Below are 15,905 nucleotides of genomic sequence, written 5' to 3'. Positions count from 1 at the left end.
GGGGATTTCAGATTTGCACTATACTTTGTGCAAAGAATTTCATTCCTAAATGGCATTGCTCTTATTTTAAGATTACATGACCTATGAGGAATTTCCCTCATAGAAAATTAACAAGAGTTAAACAGCAGAATCTGAAGGTGAGAAATAAACTGACCACAACAAATTGGCTGGACCTGTTCGTGAGTGAATATACAATTAATGGAAGGCATTTAAGCATTTGGTCCAATTCAAGACCAGTACATGCCTCTCTAATGAAGAAGCTGAGTCACTTGGTGAAGGAACCAGGGCCAACAAACAAGCTAACAGATGCTATTAAGTATAAAAGATCTACTTAAGTGGAAATGCAATAAAGTAAGAGCACTAAAAAGATAGTGGAGGGAGTGAAACAAAAGTGATGAGAGACAAAGACAATCTTGCAAGTGATCTCTAAGCTAATAGTCAAGGTTTTCTTATAATTATAGCACGTTAGATTTATATTGCATCTTTAACATTACTAAAAACATCCCAAGTATTTCACAGAGGTGTCATGGACCAGACAAAATCCCCTAAAAATACATTTTTAAAGATAACTTCTTAAATAAGAAAAAATTGGGGTCTAGGCTAAGTATAAGGCATTGTATTCTGGATGCAGAGATGGCCAACAGACAGTAAGGTTTTCTTAAATAAATCCATAGTATCCGCTTTACTGGAGATAGAGAAAACCTAAAAATAAGTCAGGGGGTGACACTTAATAGCTTTGAAGCATGTAAAATGGAAAATTAAAATAATAATGGTACTTTGGACAAAGTTCCTGGAAGTTTCATATTTTCTCTATTAAAAGAAATAGGTGGGAAAACAGTTATTCCATCTTTTAATTGATAGGGAGCCACCAATCCAGAATGGGGTTTCTCAAGCACACATGATGTTTAACTAAGAAAATGACAACCAAAGTACAAGCCATTGTCTGACAACATAGAAGTTGTCAAACAAGAAGGAGGAAGGGAGAAATAGGAAAATATAACATCCACCTACTGGAATCTAGAGTTACTGAGATTTGACTGTTACCATTGATTTATATCAGTCTGGTTACATCTGAAGAACTTTTTGAAAAGGACACGAATATGCTAGACAGAGGGCTGTCTATAAAGACTTTAATAAGTCATGTGATACACGACAAGAAGTTAGGAGAACCAGTGGATGTGGTGTATTTTCAAAAGGTTTTAATAAAGTCCCACATAAGAGGCTATTGCTCAAAATTAAAGTACATGGACTTGGAGGACATACATTGGCATAGATTGAGAATTGGTTAGCAGACATGAAATTAAGAATAGGAATAAATGGGTCTTTTTTGGAGTGGAAGGTGATTAGTGGGGCATCAGAGCGATCAGTGCTTGGGTGGGCCAACTATTTACAGTAGACATTGATGTGGATGAGGGTATGAAAAGTACTATTTTCAAGTTTGCTGACAACACAGAATTAGGTGGGATTGTGACTTGTGAGGAGGATGTAAGCTTTTAAAGTGATTTAGACAGCTTGAGTGAGTAGGCAGCACATGGCAAATTTAATACAACAGTAGGAAAAGCAGAATGACAAAGTTTTGTTTAAACAGTTATAGATTGGAAGCGTTATTCTACAAAGGAACCTAGATGTACTTGCATACTAGTTAATGAAATTAAGCATTCAGGTGTGCAACAAACATTTAGAAAGTCAAATGTATTTGGCCTACACTGCAAGAGGATTTGAGTAAGGATGCCTTATTGCAGCTGTACAGCATCTTTGTGAGAACACACCTGAAGTAATGTACGTAATTTTGATCTTCTTACTTCAGAAAGAATAGGTTTGCCTGACAAGAAATGCAGCAAATGTTTACAAGATTGATTCTTATAATGGTGGGATCACTATATGATAAAAGATTAGGTCAACTAGGCCCATATTCACAGGAGTTTAGAAGAATGATAGGGGATCTCATTGAAACTTGTGGAACTCGAACAGAGCTGGTCAGACTGGATGCAGGCACAATGCTTTCCTGGCTTTGGGGGAAGGTGGCAGCTATGCAACTAGAATAAGGAGTCATGATCTCAGAAAACTGTGTAGGCAATTCACGACCAGGATGAAAAAGAAATTTCTTCACGAGTGGTGAATCTGTGGAATTCTCTAACACCCAAGGCTGTGAAGGTGAAATCATGGTATGTATTTAAGAAAGAAGAGTAGATTACTAAATATGAAAGATGTCAAAGGGCATAGGAAGAGGGTAGGAATATGGTGTGAGATAGAGGATCAGCCATCATCACACTGAACAGCAAAGCAGTCTCAATGATTGAATAGCATACTACTAGCTCTTTTTTCTACGTTTCTTAGCTTTCCACTGTATGTCAATGGTTCGGATAAATGAAAATATGCGTATATGTCTAACTATAGTGGTACAGATGAGGCAGCAAGTTAAAACTGGACAAAAGATAAAACTGACTGAGAAAATTTACAGCAGATTATGGGAAAAGAGAACAGAGATTGACATCAGAAAACTCTAAAAGACTAGCCACTGTGGTAAGTAGAATGGGGGGGGGGGGGCACAGTTTAAAAACAAAATGTCTCCCATTTAACTGATAATAGGAGAATTTTTTAATTTAGCTCAGAGGGTTGAGAGTTTGAAATGCTCTTCCCCAAACAGCAGTGGAGGCAGAGTCATCGAATACTCTTAAGGCTGAGGTAGAAAGATTATTCACTAACGAGGGAGTTAAAGATTATCCAGCGTAGGCAGAAATGCAAAGTTGAAGTCACAGTCAGATCAGCATGTAATCTGACCGAACGATGGAGCAGGCTAAAGGGGCCACATGACCTATACCCGCTCCTATGTTTTAATTCCAGGTTTCCAGCATCTGCAGTAAGGTCCTCCTGATGGAAATGTAATGATATTGATAAATATATTGGATGAAATCTATTTACCTCTCTTACCATTCTTGCATCCGTTCAAAACGGGGTTGTGTCAACCAGTCACAATCACTACATAGAACAAAGAAAATTACAGCACAGGAACAGGCCCTACGGCCCTCCACGCCAGATCCTCTATCTAAACCTGTCGCCTATCTTCAAAGGATCTGTATCCCTCTGCTCCCTGTCCATTCATGTATCTGTCTAGATACATCTTAAATTATGCCACCGTGCCCACCTCTACCGGTAAATCGTTCCAGGCACCCATCACCCTTTGCGTAAAGAACTTTCCACACATATCTCCCTTAAACTTTTCCCTAAACTAGAGTTGAGTTGTAAAATGGGCCAAAGTGATTCAAGCAAATTCCACATTCAAAGTGGAATGAACAAGCTGTTCAGTCTATCCATTCTTTCGGGGAGATATTAAACACTTTGAATTTGCTACCAAATGTCTAACAAAAGAATACTGGAGGCATTATGATCACAATGAACAAGTAATAAACTAGTAAATGGACTGCTGAATCTAATTTGGACAAGGCAGATTAAGACAATTGACAACATTGTATGGAGCTGGAGGAACACAGCAAGCCAGGCAGTATTAGAGGAGCAGGAATGTTGACATTTTGGGTCAGGACCCTTCAGAAGAATTTCTGAAGAAGGGACACAATCCAAAGCACCAACTTTCCTGCTCCTTTGATGCTGCCTGGCCTGCTGTGTTCTTCCAGCTCCATACTGTGTTGTCTCAAAGTCTATCTCCTGTAGTTCTTGCTCTCTCCGATTAAGACAGTTTTCTAGTCAATTTTTGCAAGGGGTAGCTGATGGGAGGTTACTGAAGGTGATGCTACTGTCTAAAAGGGGTTGGAGATAGGTTACACTTTAACAAGTGAGTACAGTTGCTTGGACTGCCCAAAATACTGAATCCGTATAACAGTTTCAAATGGGGCTCAGTGAATCACTCACATATAATTCATAAAGTCATGGATTCAACTTCAGGGACTTGAGCACATAATCCAAGCAGACATTCAGTACTGAGAAAGCATTGTACATTCAGACTGATCGAACAGTCAGAGATGCTGTCTTTCAAATAAGTAATTAAACCAATCTCTTCAGGTGACATAAAAGAAGCCCTGTCTATTGCAAAGAAAGCCTGGGGAATCCTGACAAGCGTTGATGACACAATATCACAAAAATAAAGCATTATTACTGTGTGTAGATTTTGCTGCAGATAAATTTCCAGCTAAATTTCCTGCATTACAACAATGACCACACTTCTAAAGCAATTAATGTGCTGTAAATTTGGAACTTCTTTAAATTTCAAGGATATACTTTATTCATTAAAGTCATAAGGTCATACAAGGGTTCTAAATTACATCTGTACAATCTTTGCAGAAAAAATAACAAATGAAACATTTACGTTTTGAAATTTCTCAGAGCTTCTCCACAGTTGCAAAAGGTAAGCATTTTCTACTTATCTAGGTAACTATTTATATTCATTTTGAGGCACTGAGAGGGTCTGACAACCAAACAGATTTTTGATGTGCTCTGGCAGGAAGCCCTGAGACTGTGGTCTTTCCTCACTTCACCTTGGCTACAGCTGCCCCAAGCTTTAATATGTCCCTCAGCATGTCGTCCTGGGCTTTGAAACGTGCCAGTCTGCAACACATGGTCGATGTCAACTCCTTACATTGGAAAATCAGAAGTTTTGGTTTGACCAAAGTGTGTCTTTCACCTGCGAATTGAAGGTCCTTCAGACACAGTCTACATGCATTCCAGGAACAGCCTGGAGGACACAGAGTCCTGCTTCACAGAGCTGTTCAGGACAAACATCAACAAAAACTACTGCATCTCTCTCTGGACCTTGTTTTCAAAGGCACATTCCTGAAGGAGAGTCTTTTCCACTCATGCCGCTTGCAGTTGCTTTCAGGGCAGCATGCAGAGGCACACAGAGACCAGGTGCGCAGGAAGGATCTGACAGGCAGTGCCCTCCTCACCACTGGCCAAGCTACATTTTGGTGCTTGTTAAAAAGTTCTGGTGATGAGGCATTCTGCTTAAGGAACAACTCACAGGATCCACCCTCTCCTTTACCCACAGTGTCTCGAGAACCATCCTGGTGGATTTACAGTTAAAAGGTGTTTTTACTACAATTCTTTCCATGAAGAACAGGTGATAGAGAACAGCCCAGCTACACAGAGTGCTCCGTTGCACAAAGGCCAGACCCATCCTTCACAACACCAGGACAAGCAGAACCTCAGCACAAAGTGACATTTGGTGTTTGTGTACCAAGGGCATATGCATGGCTTGATGCAGTCTCACATAAAGATGACCATCAGGATAAGGGCAAAATTAGTAAGTCTTTCCTCTCCCTGTCCAATACTTCGTACCTGGTGTGCCTATGGGCACAGTCCATCTTTGACCTCCAGATAAGGTGAAAGATGGCTTGGAGGAGTGCAGTGGTGCAGAGCTGGAAAATGGGCCAGACCTGCGCCACATACAACAACACCGAGTGCACCTCACACCTGATGATCAGGTTTTTAGTCACAATGGAAAGGGAGCAGTACTCCCATAAGCCCAGTTTTGCCTCACCTTGATGATATGCTCCTCCCAAAAGTTTGTGCATCCTCTAGCCCCTCTGAATCATGTTCCCAGCACCTTCAGGTAATCTTCCCTGACAATGAAGGGTATAAAGGATCGATCAACCCAATTTGGGCTCACTCTTGCCTCCCAATGCCAATGCAAATAGGTCACAGATGCTCATTATTCTACACACTGACAACAGATCCAAGCAGAAAATGGCAACTTTGTCCATGTACATGGAAGCTTTGACCTGCAGGCTCCTGCTGCCTAGAAGAGTCACCCCGTCAAGCTCCCATCCTTCCTGATGAACTCAACAAAAAGCTCTATACAAACACACCGTGCCTAATTCTAGATCTGATTGGGAAGCTTTCTAATTCCAACCTGTTGATTGAGACTGTACGAATGATATTGGTGTACACCAGTCAGATCCAACTATGGATTCCTTCACCAAAGCCCATTTTGGACAGCATATTATACATGTAGGTGTGCAATATCCTGTCAAAGGCCTTCACCTAGCTCAGGCTGATGAGACGGGTATCCACCCCCCTGACCTGCACGTAGGTGAGTGTATCCCTGACAAGAATAACACTCTCAAAGATCTTCCTGCCCGGTAGAGGGATGGAATCACTAATGCCAGAATAGACTTGACACAGTTGGCGATGACTTCGGACAGGATTTTGCAACCTACATTCAGCGTTGAAATTGGTTACCAATTTCTGATTTCCTCCTTCTTCCCCCTTCTGCTTGTGTACGAAGGTAATGATACCCTTCGTCATAGATTCACATATGCTAACTGTCAGGAGCATAGTGTTGTATACGTCCAGCAGGTCCTGGCCCATCAAGTCCCGCACAGCCAAATACAACTTGGCCGGTAAGGCGTCACACCCTGGAGTTTTACTCTTCTCAAAAGACACGAGGGCTCTAGTCAGCTCATTAAGAGATAACACCTGATCCAGCCTGTGTTGTTGTCCAAGAGTGATAGGTAGCAGGAATAGACCAGAGACCCTGCTGTCTGGAGGCTTTATGTCACAATGTCTCAAATAAAAAGTATTTGCTGATCCTCAAGATGTCAGACTTGCATGATGTTACCAAGCCACCTTTTCTTTAGGCCACTCAGAGCTCTCCCTGTGCACTTTCAGGAAGAAGGAACCTGAACATATCTCGTCTTGTTCCACAGAACCAACCCCTCAACTTGAAGCTTATCTTAGAGGCCTCCCACACCAACAGCATGGCTTGTTGGCTCTTTGTATCTCCAGATCCTCTTTGATATCAACCTCCATTGAGTGCAGCAGGAGCAGATTCTGCATGCATTTCTGGAGCTTTGACAAATTCACCATCTCTCACACGCCTTCTGAGCACCTTTAGGGATGAAGAACCTTGATGTTCCCTTTGATTATTGCCACCAGTCTGCTGGAGACTCAAAGAGGGGTGTCACAGTTCTCCAACCTTTGTAATTCATCACTATTCTGAAGTCAAAAGACTGACATTCAGCTTCCATGTTCCCTTGCTGGCCCACTGGTCATTCTGCAGGTGACAGCTAGCCAACAGGAGGCAGTGGTCAAAGAACACCTAATTGACATCGGTGGATTTGACCGAAAATGCTTTGGACACAAACAGGAAATCTATCTGTCTAGCCACAACCAGGTGTATCTATGCTGTTATGTCCACAGGGGTGCAGAAGACATGAAGTGTGGTATCTTTAACCGTTCTCATCAAGAATGTGGACATGGTGTCCAGCCTATAGTCAGCCCCTCCATATTGACCAGCCACAGCGATGACATGGCTAAGTCACCAGCCAGAGCGATGACGTGGCTAAGTCACCAGCCAGAATGACTGGCTTGGACCATGGTAGCAGCAGCAGGAACTGAAGAATGGCCAGACCCTGACTCTTAACCAATGGGGGATAAATGTTATTTGGTCTCAGAGAAGCACTTCTGTAGATGAGGTCTGCTATGAAGAGGCAGTACCTACCACCTCTTTAACTTCAGAGGTAGTGAAGTTCCTTCCTCTCAGCAGAATACCCAGGCCCAGAGGAATGGCAATTGTTACCCCACCAACCAAACTGATGGCCCATGGGCCCACTAGCTCAACCATTTCCTGTAGCTGCTGAGGTGTAGGACCCTGCACTCCTCCAGAAACAGGACGCCTGCTTTCATGTTGTCCAGGTAAGTCAATGTGGAGAGACAAAGTGCAATGACTTTTACACTACGCACATTACTCTGGCAACTTTCGGGCCCACTTTAATCCCCAGACTGTCCACTAAAGGTTCACATATGGTCCTGTCATACAAAGGTCATGAAAGATTAAAAATGCAAGTTGTTTCCCAATCTATCAAATTCTTTACTTATTATTCCCCTTTAAGTGCTATCAGGAAAGTTAAACATTTCAAATATTACCTCAGTTTTCCTCTGTTCCTAGTCTTTACCTGCATTAATGTATCCTGAATGACTACTTACCCTTTTTTCTCATTTGTCCTGCCTGTTCTTTCTAAATAGGCTCAACTGGCAGTTTCATGCCTGTTATTTAACTCTTTTACCTGGATTTATAGACAATAGAAGAGCAGCTAATCATGCTGCAAGTTCAAAAACAAAGAGCTGGAAAAGCTCAGCAGGTCTGGCAGCATCTGTGAAGGGAAAAAACAGTTAACATTTCTGGTCCAGTGACCCTTCCTCCGAACTGATGGTGGCTGGGACATTACATTGTTACGTCAGTTCTGAGGAAGAATCACCAGAAACGTTAACTGTTTTTTTGTTCACAGATGCTGCCAGACCTGCTGAGCTTTTCCAACCGCTTTGTTTTTGTTCCTGTTCCTGATTTACAGCATCTGCAGTACTTTTCGTTTTTATGCTGCGAGTCAAGCCTGTTGACTACCATCCTGGAAAATAAGCAAATAAGCAAAACTGACAGCCTAAGGCTAACAGAGTTATTAGGCACCTCAGGGGAACAGCATGAAAATATGGAGAATGGTTGGCATATGGAGAATGGTTGATGTTGTGCATCAAGGAAAGAGAAGGCTAATAATCAAAAGTAATCTTCCTTCATATCATTACGAAATCAGAGATTAGCATTGCCTTTGGGTCACCATCTGCAGTGCTCCCATCACTCAAGCAGGAAACTGATTTTAATTATCATTGTCTCCTCATTAAATTATGTAAGTACGGCAACAGATAGAATTACCTAGTGTGTAATTACATTTATTCCATGTCACTGAGCAACACGAAATACATACTCTGTTCAATAACTGTGGACATTCCAAGCTGACTTCTGATATTTCTACACGTCTCTGAAGCAGCAACTACAATTCTACTGCAAACACACTGAACATTAAACATACAGACATACAACACAGGACCAGGAGAAGGCCATTTGGCCACTTGAGCCTGCTCCGCCATTTTACAAGCTCCAGGCTGCTCTTATTGTATCCTCAATTTCACATTCCCACCTGACCCCCAATAACCTTTCAGCCCATTGCTTACCAAGACCTATTCACTTCCTCCTTAAAAACATTAAAAAGATTCTGCTTCTACTACCTTTTTAGGAAGATTTTCAAAGGCTTGCAATCCTCAGAGAAAATGTTTTGCCTTAATGTCTTAACTGGGCAACCCTTTATTTTTAAACAATGACCCCTCATCGGTGTCGCAAATAGATCAATGTGCAGGTAAACTTGGTGTATTCACAATTCAAATCAAAATTAAGGTGCCAATCCTTGAGAGGTCAGAGCATTCTTCATCACTTACAGAGGTATTCCATTCTTCAACACCATTATCTTTTTAGTTTCAGATTGATTCAAAGTTATAAAGTAACAAATGACGTCATGACCCTGATATTCTGATCAGGTCATAATCACTATTTCCACCTAGAATCAGACTAAAACCCTCCAACTTGTGTTTGGGTGTCTCGTATGCTGAAGATTCCTTGACAGGTGTTTCTTGTTATGAACCTGTCCAAGAATCAACAAATCCAGGAGTGAAAAGAATCTGCAATGGGAAGCATCCGTCCTTTTGCAGCAGTCGGTTCTGTTACTTAAACGTTCAGCAATACAGGCAGCCATTTTGACAGCTGCTGTGAAATGATAAGTATGCAAGTTAAGAGTGGAGTTAGGGTGGGAATTGGTTAAGGGGTTAGGATGCCACATGGGTAGCAAGGCAAGGTGCCAGGTAAATGATGTACAGCTTAAGGTAGATTAGGGGTTCAATCTAGGGACAAGGGTTCAGGCTGTTGGGAGTGGGTGGGGGTTGTTCGGCAATGTTGGATCACAGAAGACAAACAGACAGGTGACCAGGTCCAGAGAGATCAATGAGCATTGAAAAAGATTCCAGTAACCATGCTGAGGACATGTGCTCTAGAACTAGCCCTTAGCCAAGCTGTTCCAATGCAGCAAAACCAAACAAATGCACCAACCAGCAAAGTGAAGAATTGCCCAGGTGCTTCTGTCTGCAAAAAGCAGAAAATCATCCAACCAGACCAATCACTGCCTTTGTCACTCTACTCTTGATCATCAGGAAATTGATGGGAGGGTTTCTGGAATGCTATCAAGCAGCAGTTGATTAGCAATAACGCACCATACTAACACTCAGTCAGGCCACACCACAGTCAAATATGGCTGAAAAGATAAACTCCGGGACACGACGGCCCGGAATTGACTGCCCTTGACATCAAGGCAGTATTTGACCCCTTATGACACGAAGTAGTCCTAGCAAAACTGGAATCATTAGGAATTGGGAAAATCTCTCCAGTGATTGGAGACATACCCTGCACAAAGTAAAATGGTTGTAGCTATTGGTACTCAAGTATCTCAATCCAAGGATATCTCTGCAGGAGCTCTTTATAGTAGGGGTCTAGGCCCAAACATCTTCAATAAAAAGCAAAAGAACTGTAGTTGCTGTAAATCAGAAACATAAAACAGCAATTGCTGGAAAAGTTTGGCAGGTCTGACAGCATCTGTTGAAAGAAATCAGAGTTAAGCCTTCGGGTTGAATGACCCTTCCTCAGAACCTCTAAGGAAGGGCTACTCTGCAAAAAACGCTAACTGATTTCTCTCAAAAAAATGCTGGCAGACCTGCCAAGCTTGTCCTGCAATTTCTGTTTTTGTTTCCCAAAGGCCTTTAGCTGCTTCAATCACAAGGTCAGCAGTGTGAATATTTCTGATGTTCAGCACCACTCAATTCCTCAAATAATGATGCAGATTGTCTTCATATTCAGTGAAGCCTGGACAGCATCTCTGTTTGGAGTGATAAGTTGCAAGTAACTTTCAGCTTCAAGTGCCAGGCAACAACCATCTCCAACAAGGGACAATCTAATTATCACCCCTTGACGTTCAATGACATTAACGTTGTTGAATCGGCCACCATCACCCTGGGATTGACCAGAAACTGAACTGGACTAGCCACTCAAATACTGTGGCAACAAAAGCAGTCAGAGGCTGGGAATCTTGCAGTGAATAACTCACCTCCTGACTTGCCAATGTCTGTCCAATACCTTCAAGGCACAAGATAGGAATGTGGCAGAATACTATCCAGTTGCCTGCATGGTTATAGCTCCAACAACACTCAAGGAGCTTGGCACCATCCACAAAAAAAATCCCAATTGATTAGCACTTCATCCACTACTTTCAATATTTGTTCCTTTCATCACTAATGCAGTCGCACCATTGTGTACACAAGACACACGACAGTGATTGTTTCAACTGCACCTTCTAAATCTTGAAGCTCCATCACCTAGAAGGGTAAAGGCAGCAGCTACATGGGAACACTGCCAACACTACCGAGTTCCCTCTAACCTATAATCACCATCCTGACTTGGAACCATATCATTGCTCATTCATTGTTGCTAGAGTCAAAATCTTGAAACTTCTTCTGTAACAGCACTTTTGGTGTACTTCACCCCAAGGACAATAACAGTTCAAGAAAGCTGCTCACGACTACCTCTTTTGGACAATTCAAGATGGGCAATAAAGGGTTAGGAAGGAGGCTTCAAGTAATTAAAAAAAACATAAAAATAGGAACAGTATGCTATTTGGCCCTTTGAGTCTGTTCTACCATTCATTATGATCATGGCTGCTCATAGAACTCATTTCCTGATCCTACTTTCTCCCCATGCCCTTTGATCTCTTTTGCCCTAAGAACTACATTTAGCTCCTCCTTGAAATCATTCAATCTTTTGGTTCAACTGTTTTCTGTGGCAGAGAATTTCACAGACTAGCCACTCTCTGGGTGATTGCAGCAAGACATACCAACTTCTGAATTGAATCGCCTCACAATGATGACCAACATACCATTTGCCTTCTTCACTGTCTGCTGCACCTGTGTGCTTCCTTTCAGCAATTAGAATACAAAAAACACCCAGGTCTAGTTGCACCTCCCCCATTCCTAATCTACCATCATTAAGATATTAATCTGCCTTCCTGTTTTTGCTACCAAAATGGATAACTTCACATTTCTCCATAGTATATTTCATCTACAAAACATTTGCCCATTTACTCAACTTGTCCAAATCACACTGAAGCATCTCTGCATCATCCTCTTAGTTCACTCTCCCATCCAACTTGTTGTGTCACTTGCAAATTTGGAAATATATTTAGTTCCCTCACCTAAATCATTAATATATATTGTGAACACAGAAAAGCAGCATTGAGGTACATTAGAAGAGGCAGTACAAAAACAAAGTAGAAAATATGTCAAAAAAAATTATTAGGAAAACAATGAGAAACTGTGCAATTAGAGGAGCAGCAAACCAAGCAAATTACAGCTATATCATTTAAAAAATAGTTTTATGAGAAAAGGACCATAAGGGATAGGTAGGAGATAATATAAAGACAATGGTAACAGTTAACGATAGAGGGATGGCAGAAATTTTAAATAACTATTTTGATTCAGTATTTGATCAGTCAGATGCAAACAGGTAGACATAATACTTAATTGTGAGAAGGGTGATGACAAATTAACTTTATTCAAAAGAGAATAAAGTCCCTGGTGTTAATGTGTCTAGAATTACTTGTCACATATAATCATTTGTTAGGAAAAGGTACAGTGCCAGAGTACTGGCAAATAGCTCATGCGACTCCTACATTTAAAAAGAAGCCAAGACATTTTCAGGACATTACTGACCAATCAGATGAACACCAGTGGTTGGAAAATAATGTAATTCTTACAGAAGGACAGAATAGTAGGATATTTACAAGAAATATGCTAATGAACAGTCAGCATGAATTTTAAAAGAGAAAGTCTTGTTAACTTAACCTTATGAAGTCTGCAAGGCAATGGAGAGGAGGCAATAGTAATACAGATGTAATTATCTTGATTTTCAAAAGGTCTTTTACAATAGATTAATAAAGTCAGAGAACAGAATCCAGAGACAAGTGGTAGAATGAATTCTAAGCTGTCTGCAAGACATAAAAGCAAAGAATGGGAGTAAAGGAGTGACAGAAGATGGGAAGTTGTGTTTCACAAGGAACATTCCTGGGGTCACTACTCATCATAACGTACATTAATGACTGTGGAATCAAAGTATCAATTTCTAACTTCACATGTGATAACCCAATTCATGTGGAGGGAGGGTAGTCAATTGTGAAGTGTACTGCAACAAATTACAGTATAGACAAATATTGGGTAAATGAAGTTCAACAAATAAAAGTTAGATGCCATGTTTTGCTAGGAAGAATGGGGTGATCAATTTTTAATTAGAAGAGCTTAATTTACATGGTAGATGAACAAAACAATCAACACACAACTACATTAAACACTACATATTGTGGAACAGACATAAACAGATATTGCTGGAGAAAATCAGAGGGTCTGGCAGCATCTGTGGACAGAAAACAGACTTAACATCAAGTCCAGTGACCCTACTTCAGAACTAAATAACATGCCACAGCCAAGCAAGATGACAAAAATATAAACCAAACACCTCATTTTACTTGCAGAAAAATTGAATTTAAAAAGTAGGACTGTTTAAACTACCCTAAACCTGTATCAAACTTAGATCTTGAGAGCAGGCCATCTTAGGCTCATCAATCTTGCTCTCCATCTTGGTTAGATAGTTCTGCACGCAGTCTGGTCACCTCAGTAAAACAGAAATGTTCTAAAGACACAGGCAAATGTGTAAACAAGATTTACATAGATGCTAGCATGAGCAAAGTATTGATAGGCTGAAACTCCTCTGTTTCCTGAAAAGACCTAATTACACACCTTTAAAATTATGACAGCTTTTGTCAGAACAGACACAGAGAAATTGTTTCCTCTTAAGACGATCACCAAGAATCACAAAGGGAAACTCAGAATAAGGTTCTCAACACAGAATACAGAATATATAGCTGAAGCAAATTACGTGGATTCATTTAATGCGAAGATGGACAGGTGGACGAAGAAGTGTTTTAGAGGGCTCCACTGGTTGGATTGAGGAGGCTCAAATGGAGCATGAGCACTGACAGTATATCCTAGGTAATTAATGACACAACTGTCAACTAACCAGTAATTTATAAACGTTTAATATGATTAACTGTTGTGCTCAATGTCTGCATTGATAAATGTAGGGATAATGTCCAAGTTTCACGGCTTCCTGGATCTGTTCAGTTGGTTATTCAGCATCCGCGATTCCTTCTTTCTCCACGTACCGAGCTGAAGGCCTAGAACATCAGCTCAAACCCGCGTTCTTAATATTCACAACATTCAGTAAGTGCCCGATCTCAGTCACCCTCACACCGGCCCACAAGCTGAATTACTCTCCAGCCCTCTGCCTCCCTCTCTCTCTCACCTCGGTTCCGCTCCGCCATTTCTGCGGCCACAGCATCCGGGATTCACGCAGAGGGTGGGACCTCCTGTCCATCAAACCGGCAAAGGCGGGGCTACATGCATTTCAATCCGTGAGAAGTGAGGCCTCCTGTCCATCAACCCGGAGAGGTGGGGCCACCTGTCCATCAACGAGAGAGGTGGGATTACCTACGCAACGTAATGCTGAAGTGCTGGTGGGATGGGCTGGACAAAATCCGAAGTAACGACACCCGGTTCTCGTCCAACTGATTTATTTGAAATCACAAACTTTCGAAGCTCCTTCATAAGGTGAAGTGAGAGAGAAGCACACAAAATTTATAGGCAGACAGATCAAGAGCCGAGAGATCAAAAGATCATACAAATGGTGCGAGTGGAGTTGTCGAATAATAAATCTGCAGCAGATCAAAAGTGTCCTTCTGGTCTGAGTAAAGTGTCAACATCTGAATATCAAGCAAAGCAAATGACCTATAATCTGATTAAATGAGGCAGAGATACAAATACAAGAAACTAAAAATAAGGTGGTACTGGAGACAAATCAAAAGACTGGAATAACATAATAAATATGAGTCACATGCTGAATGCGACTCATGGGAATGGCCAGTTAAACCCTGGAGTTGGTTACATGTCAACTATCCAGGTCTTTTTATGGCTCAATGTACTTAGTCATTGCAGATACCCACTCAAAGTGGTTAGACATCCATAGTGTTCATTTGTCAAACACAGGAGCAGTGAGAGAAAAAACTGTGCATCTTTTGCAATACATGGACTCCAGCAGTTTTGGCCACAGATAATGGGCCAATGTTTACTAGCAGAGAATTTGAATATTTCTTAAAGTTGAATGGGATTCAACATATAAGGAGAGCTCCATACCATCCATCATCTAATTGCCTGGCAGAAAGAGCAGTCCAAATTGTCAAGGCTGGTTTGAAGAAAGAGTATACAGCTTCACCAGAGACCAAACTGTCTTGGTTCCTCTTTGATTAAAGCACCACTCCTCATGCATTTATAAAGATGGTTCCAAACAGTTGCTAATGGGGTGAAGACTCTGCACCAGGTTAAATCTGATCCTCCCGGACTTGGGGTGGGATGCATGTGAAACAGCAACAGAAACGCCAGTGTTGGATGCCACGCTCCACCAAGTGAGAGAGACAGTTTACTTCACGGGACAAATGTTGATGTAGGAACCTTGAAAATGGCCCTGAATGGGTAAGATGTGCCAGCCTCGATGCAAGGCCAGGAGTGGTGACGTATAAAGTTCATGTAGGAATGATGGTCCTGACAAACACGTGGACCATATGAGAGCTGCAATGTCACAAAAGATGTGGGAGCAAAACATGCCCTTCTTCTTGAAACAGTTGAAAAGGCTGTCAAAAACCATGAGTTCTCCCGTTCCAGCAAGTGTTGAGGAGACCTCTTAATCTGAGATTAACACAGCATATCTCACTGCATTGACCACCATCTACAAAGCATAAGGCAGGGGCATGATGGAATTCTCCCAGTTGCTTGGATGGATGCAGCTCCAATTACAATCAAGAAGCTTGACACCATCAAGGACAAAGCAGCCTGCTTGATTGACACCATATCCACAAGCATCCACTCCCTTCATCACTGATGCTCAGTAATAGCAATATGTGCCATCTATAAGGTGCACTGCA

At 41.5% G+C, this 15,905-nt stretch overlaps 1 protein-coding gene across 1 annotated transcript in view; it reads right to left on the bottom strand.

Moving 5' to 3' along the window:
- The window catches only part of bet1l (Bet1 golgi vesicular membrane trafficking protein-like), a 34,324-nt gene extending 19,981 nt beyond the window's left edge, over positions 1-14,343 (bottom strand). Inside the window, exon 1 of the mRNA XM_048545591.2 lies at positions 14,234-14,343. Coding sequence (XP_048401548.2) covers positions 14,234-14,252 — 19 coding nt within the window. The 5' untranslated portion in view covers positions 14,253-14,343. The remainder of the gene's footprint in view (positions 1-14,233) is intronic.
- Positions 14,344-15,905: the final 1,562 nt, after the last annotated feature.

This window comes from Stegostoma tigrinum, chromosome 17 (genome assembly GCF_030684315.1).
Source record: "Stegostoma tigrinum isolate sSteTig4 chromosome 17, sSteTig4.hap1, whole genome shotgun sequence".
Lineage (NCBI taxonomy): Eukaryota > Metazoa > Chordata > Chondrichthyes > Orectolobiformes > Stegostomatidae > Stegostoma > Stegostoma tigrinum.
The sequence above is the reverse complement of the archived record's forward strand: the minus strand, read 5'-3'. Positions and strand labels throughout refer to the sequence as shown.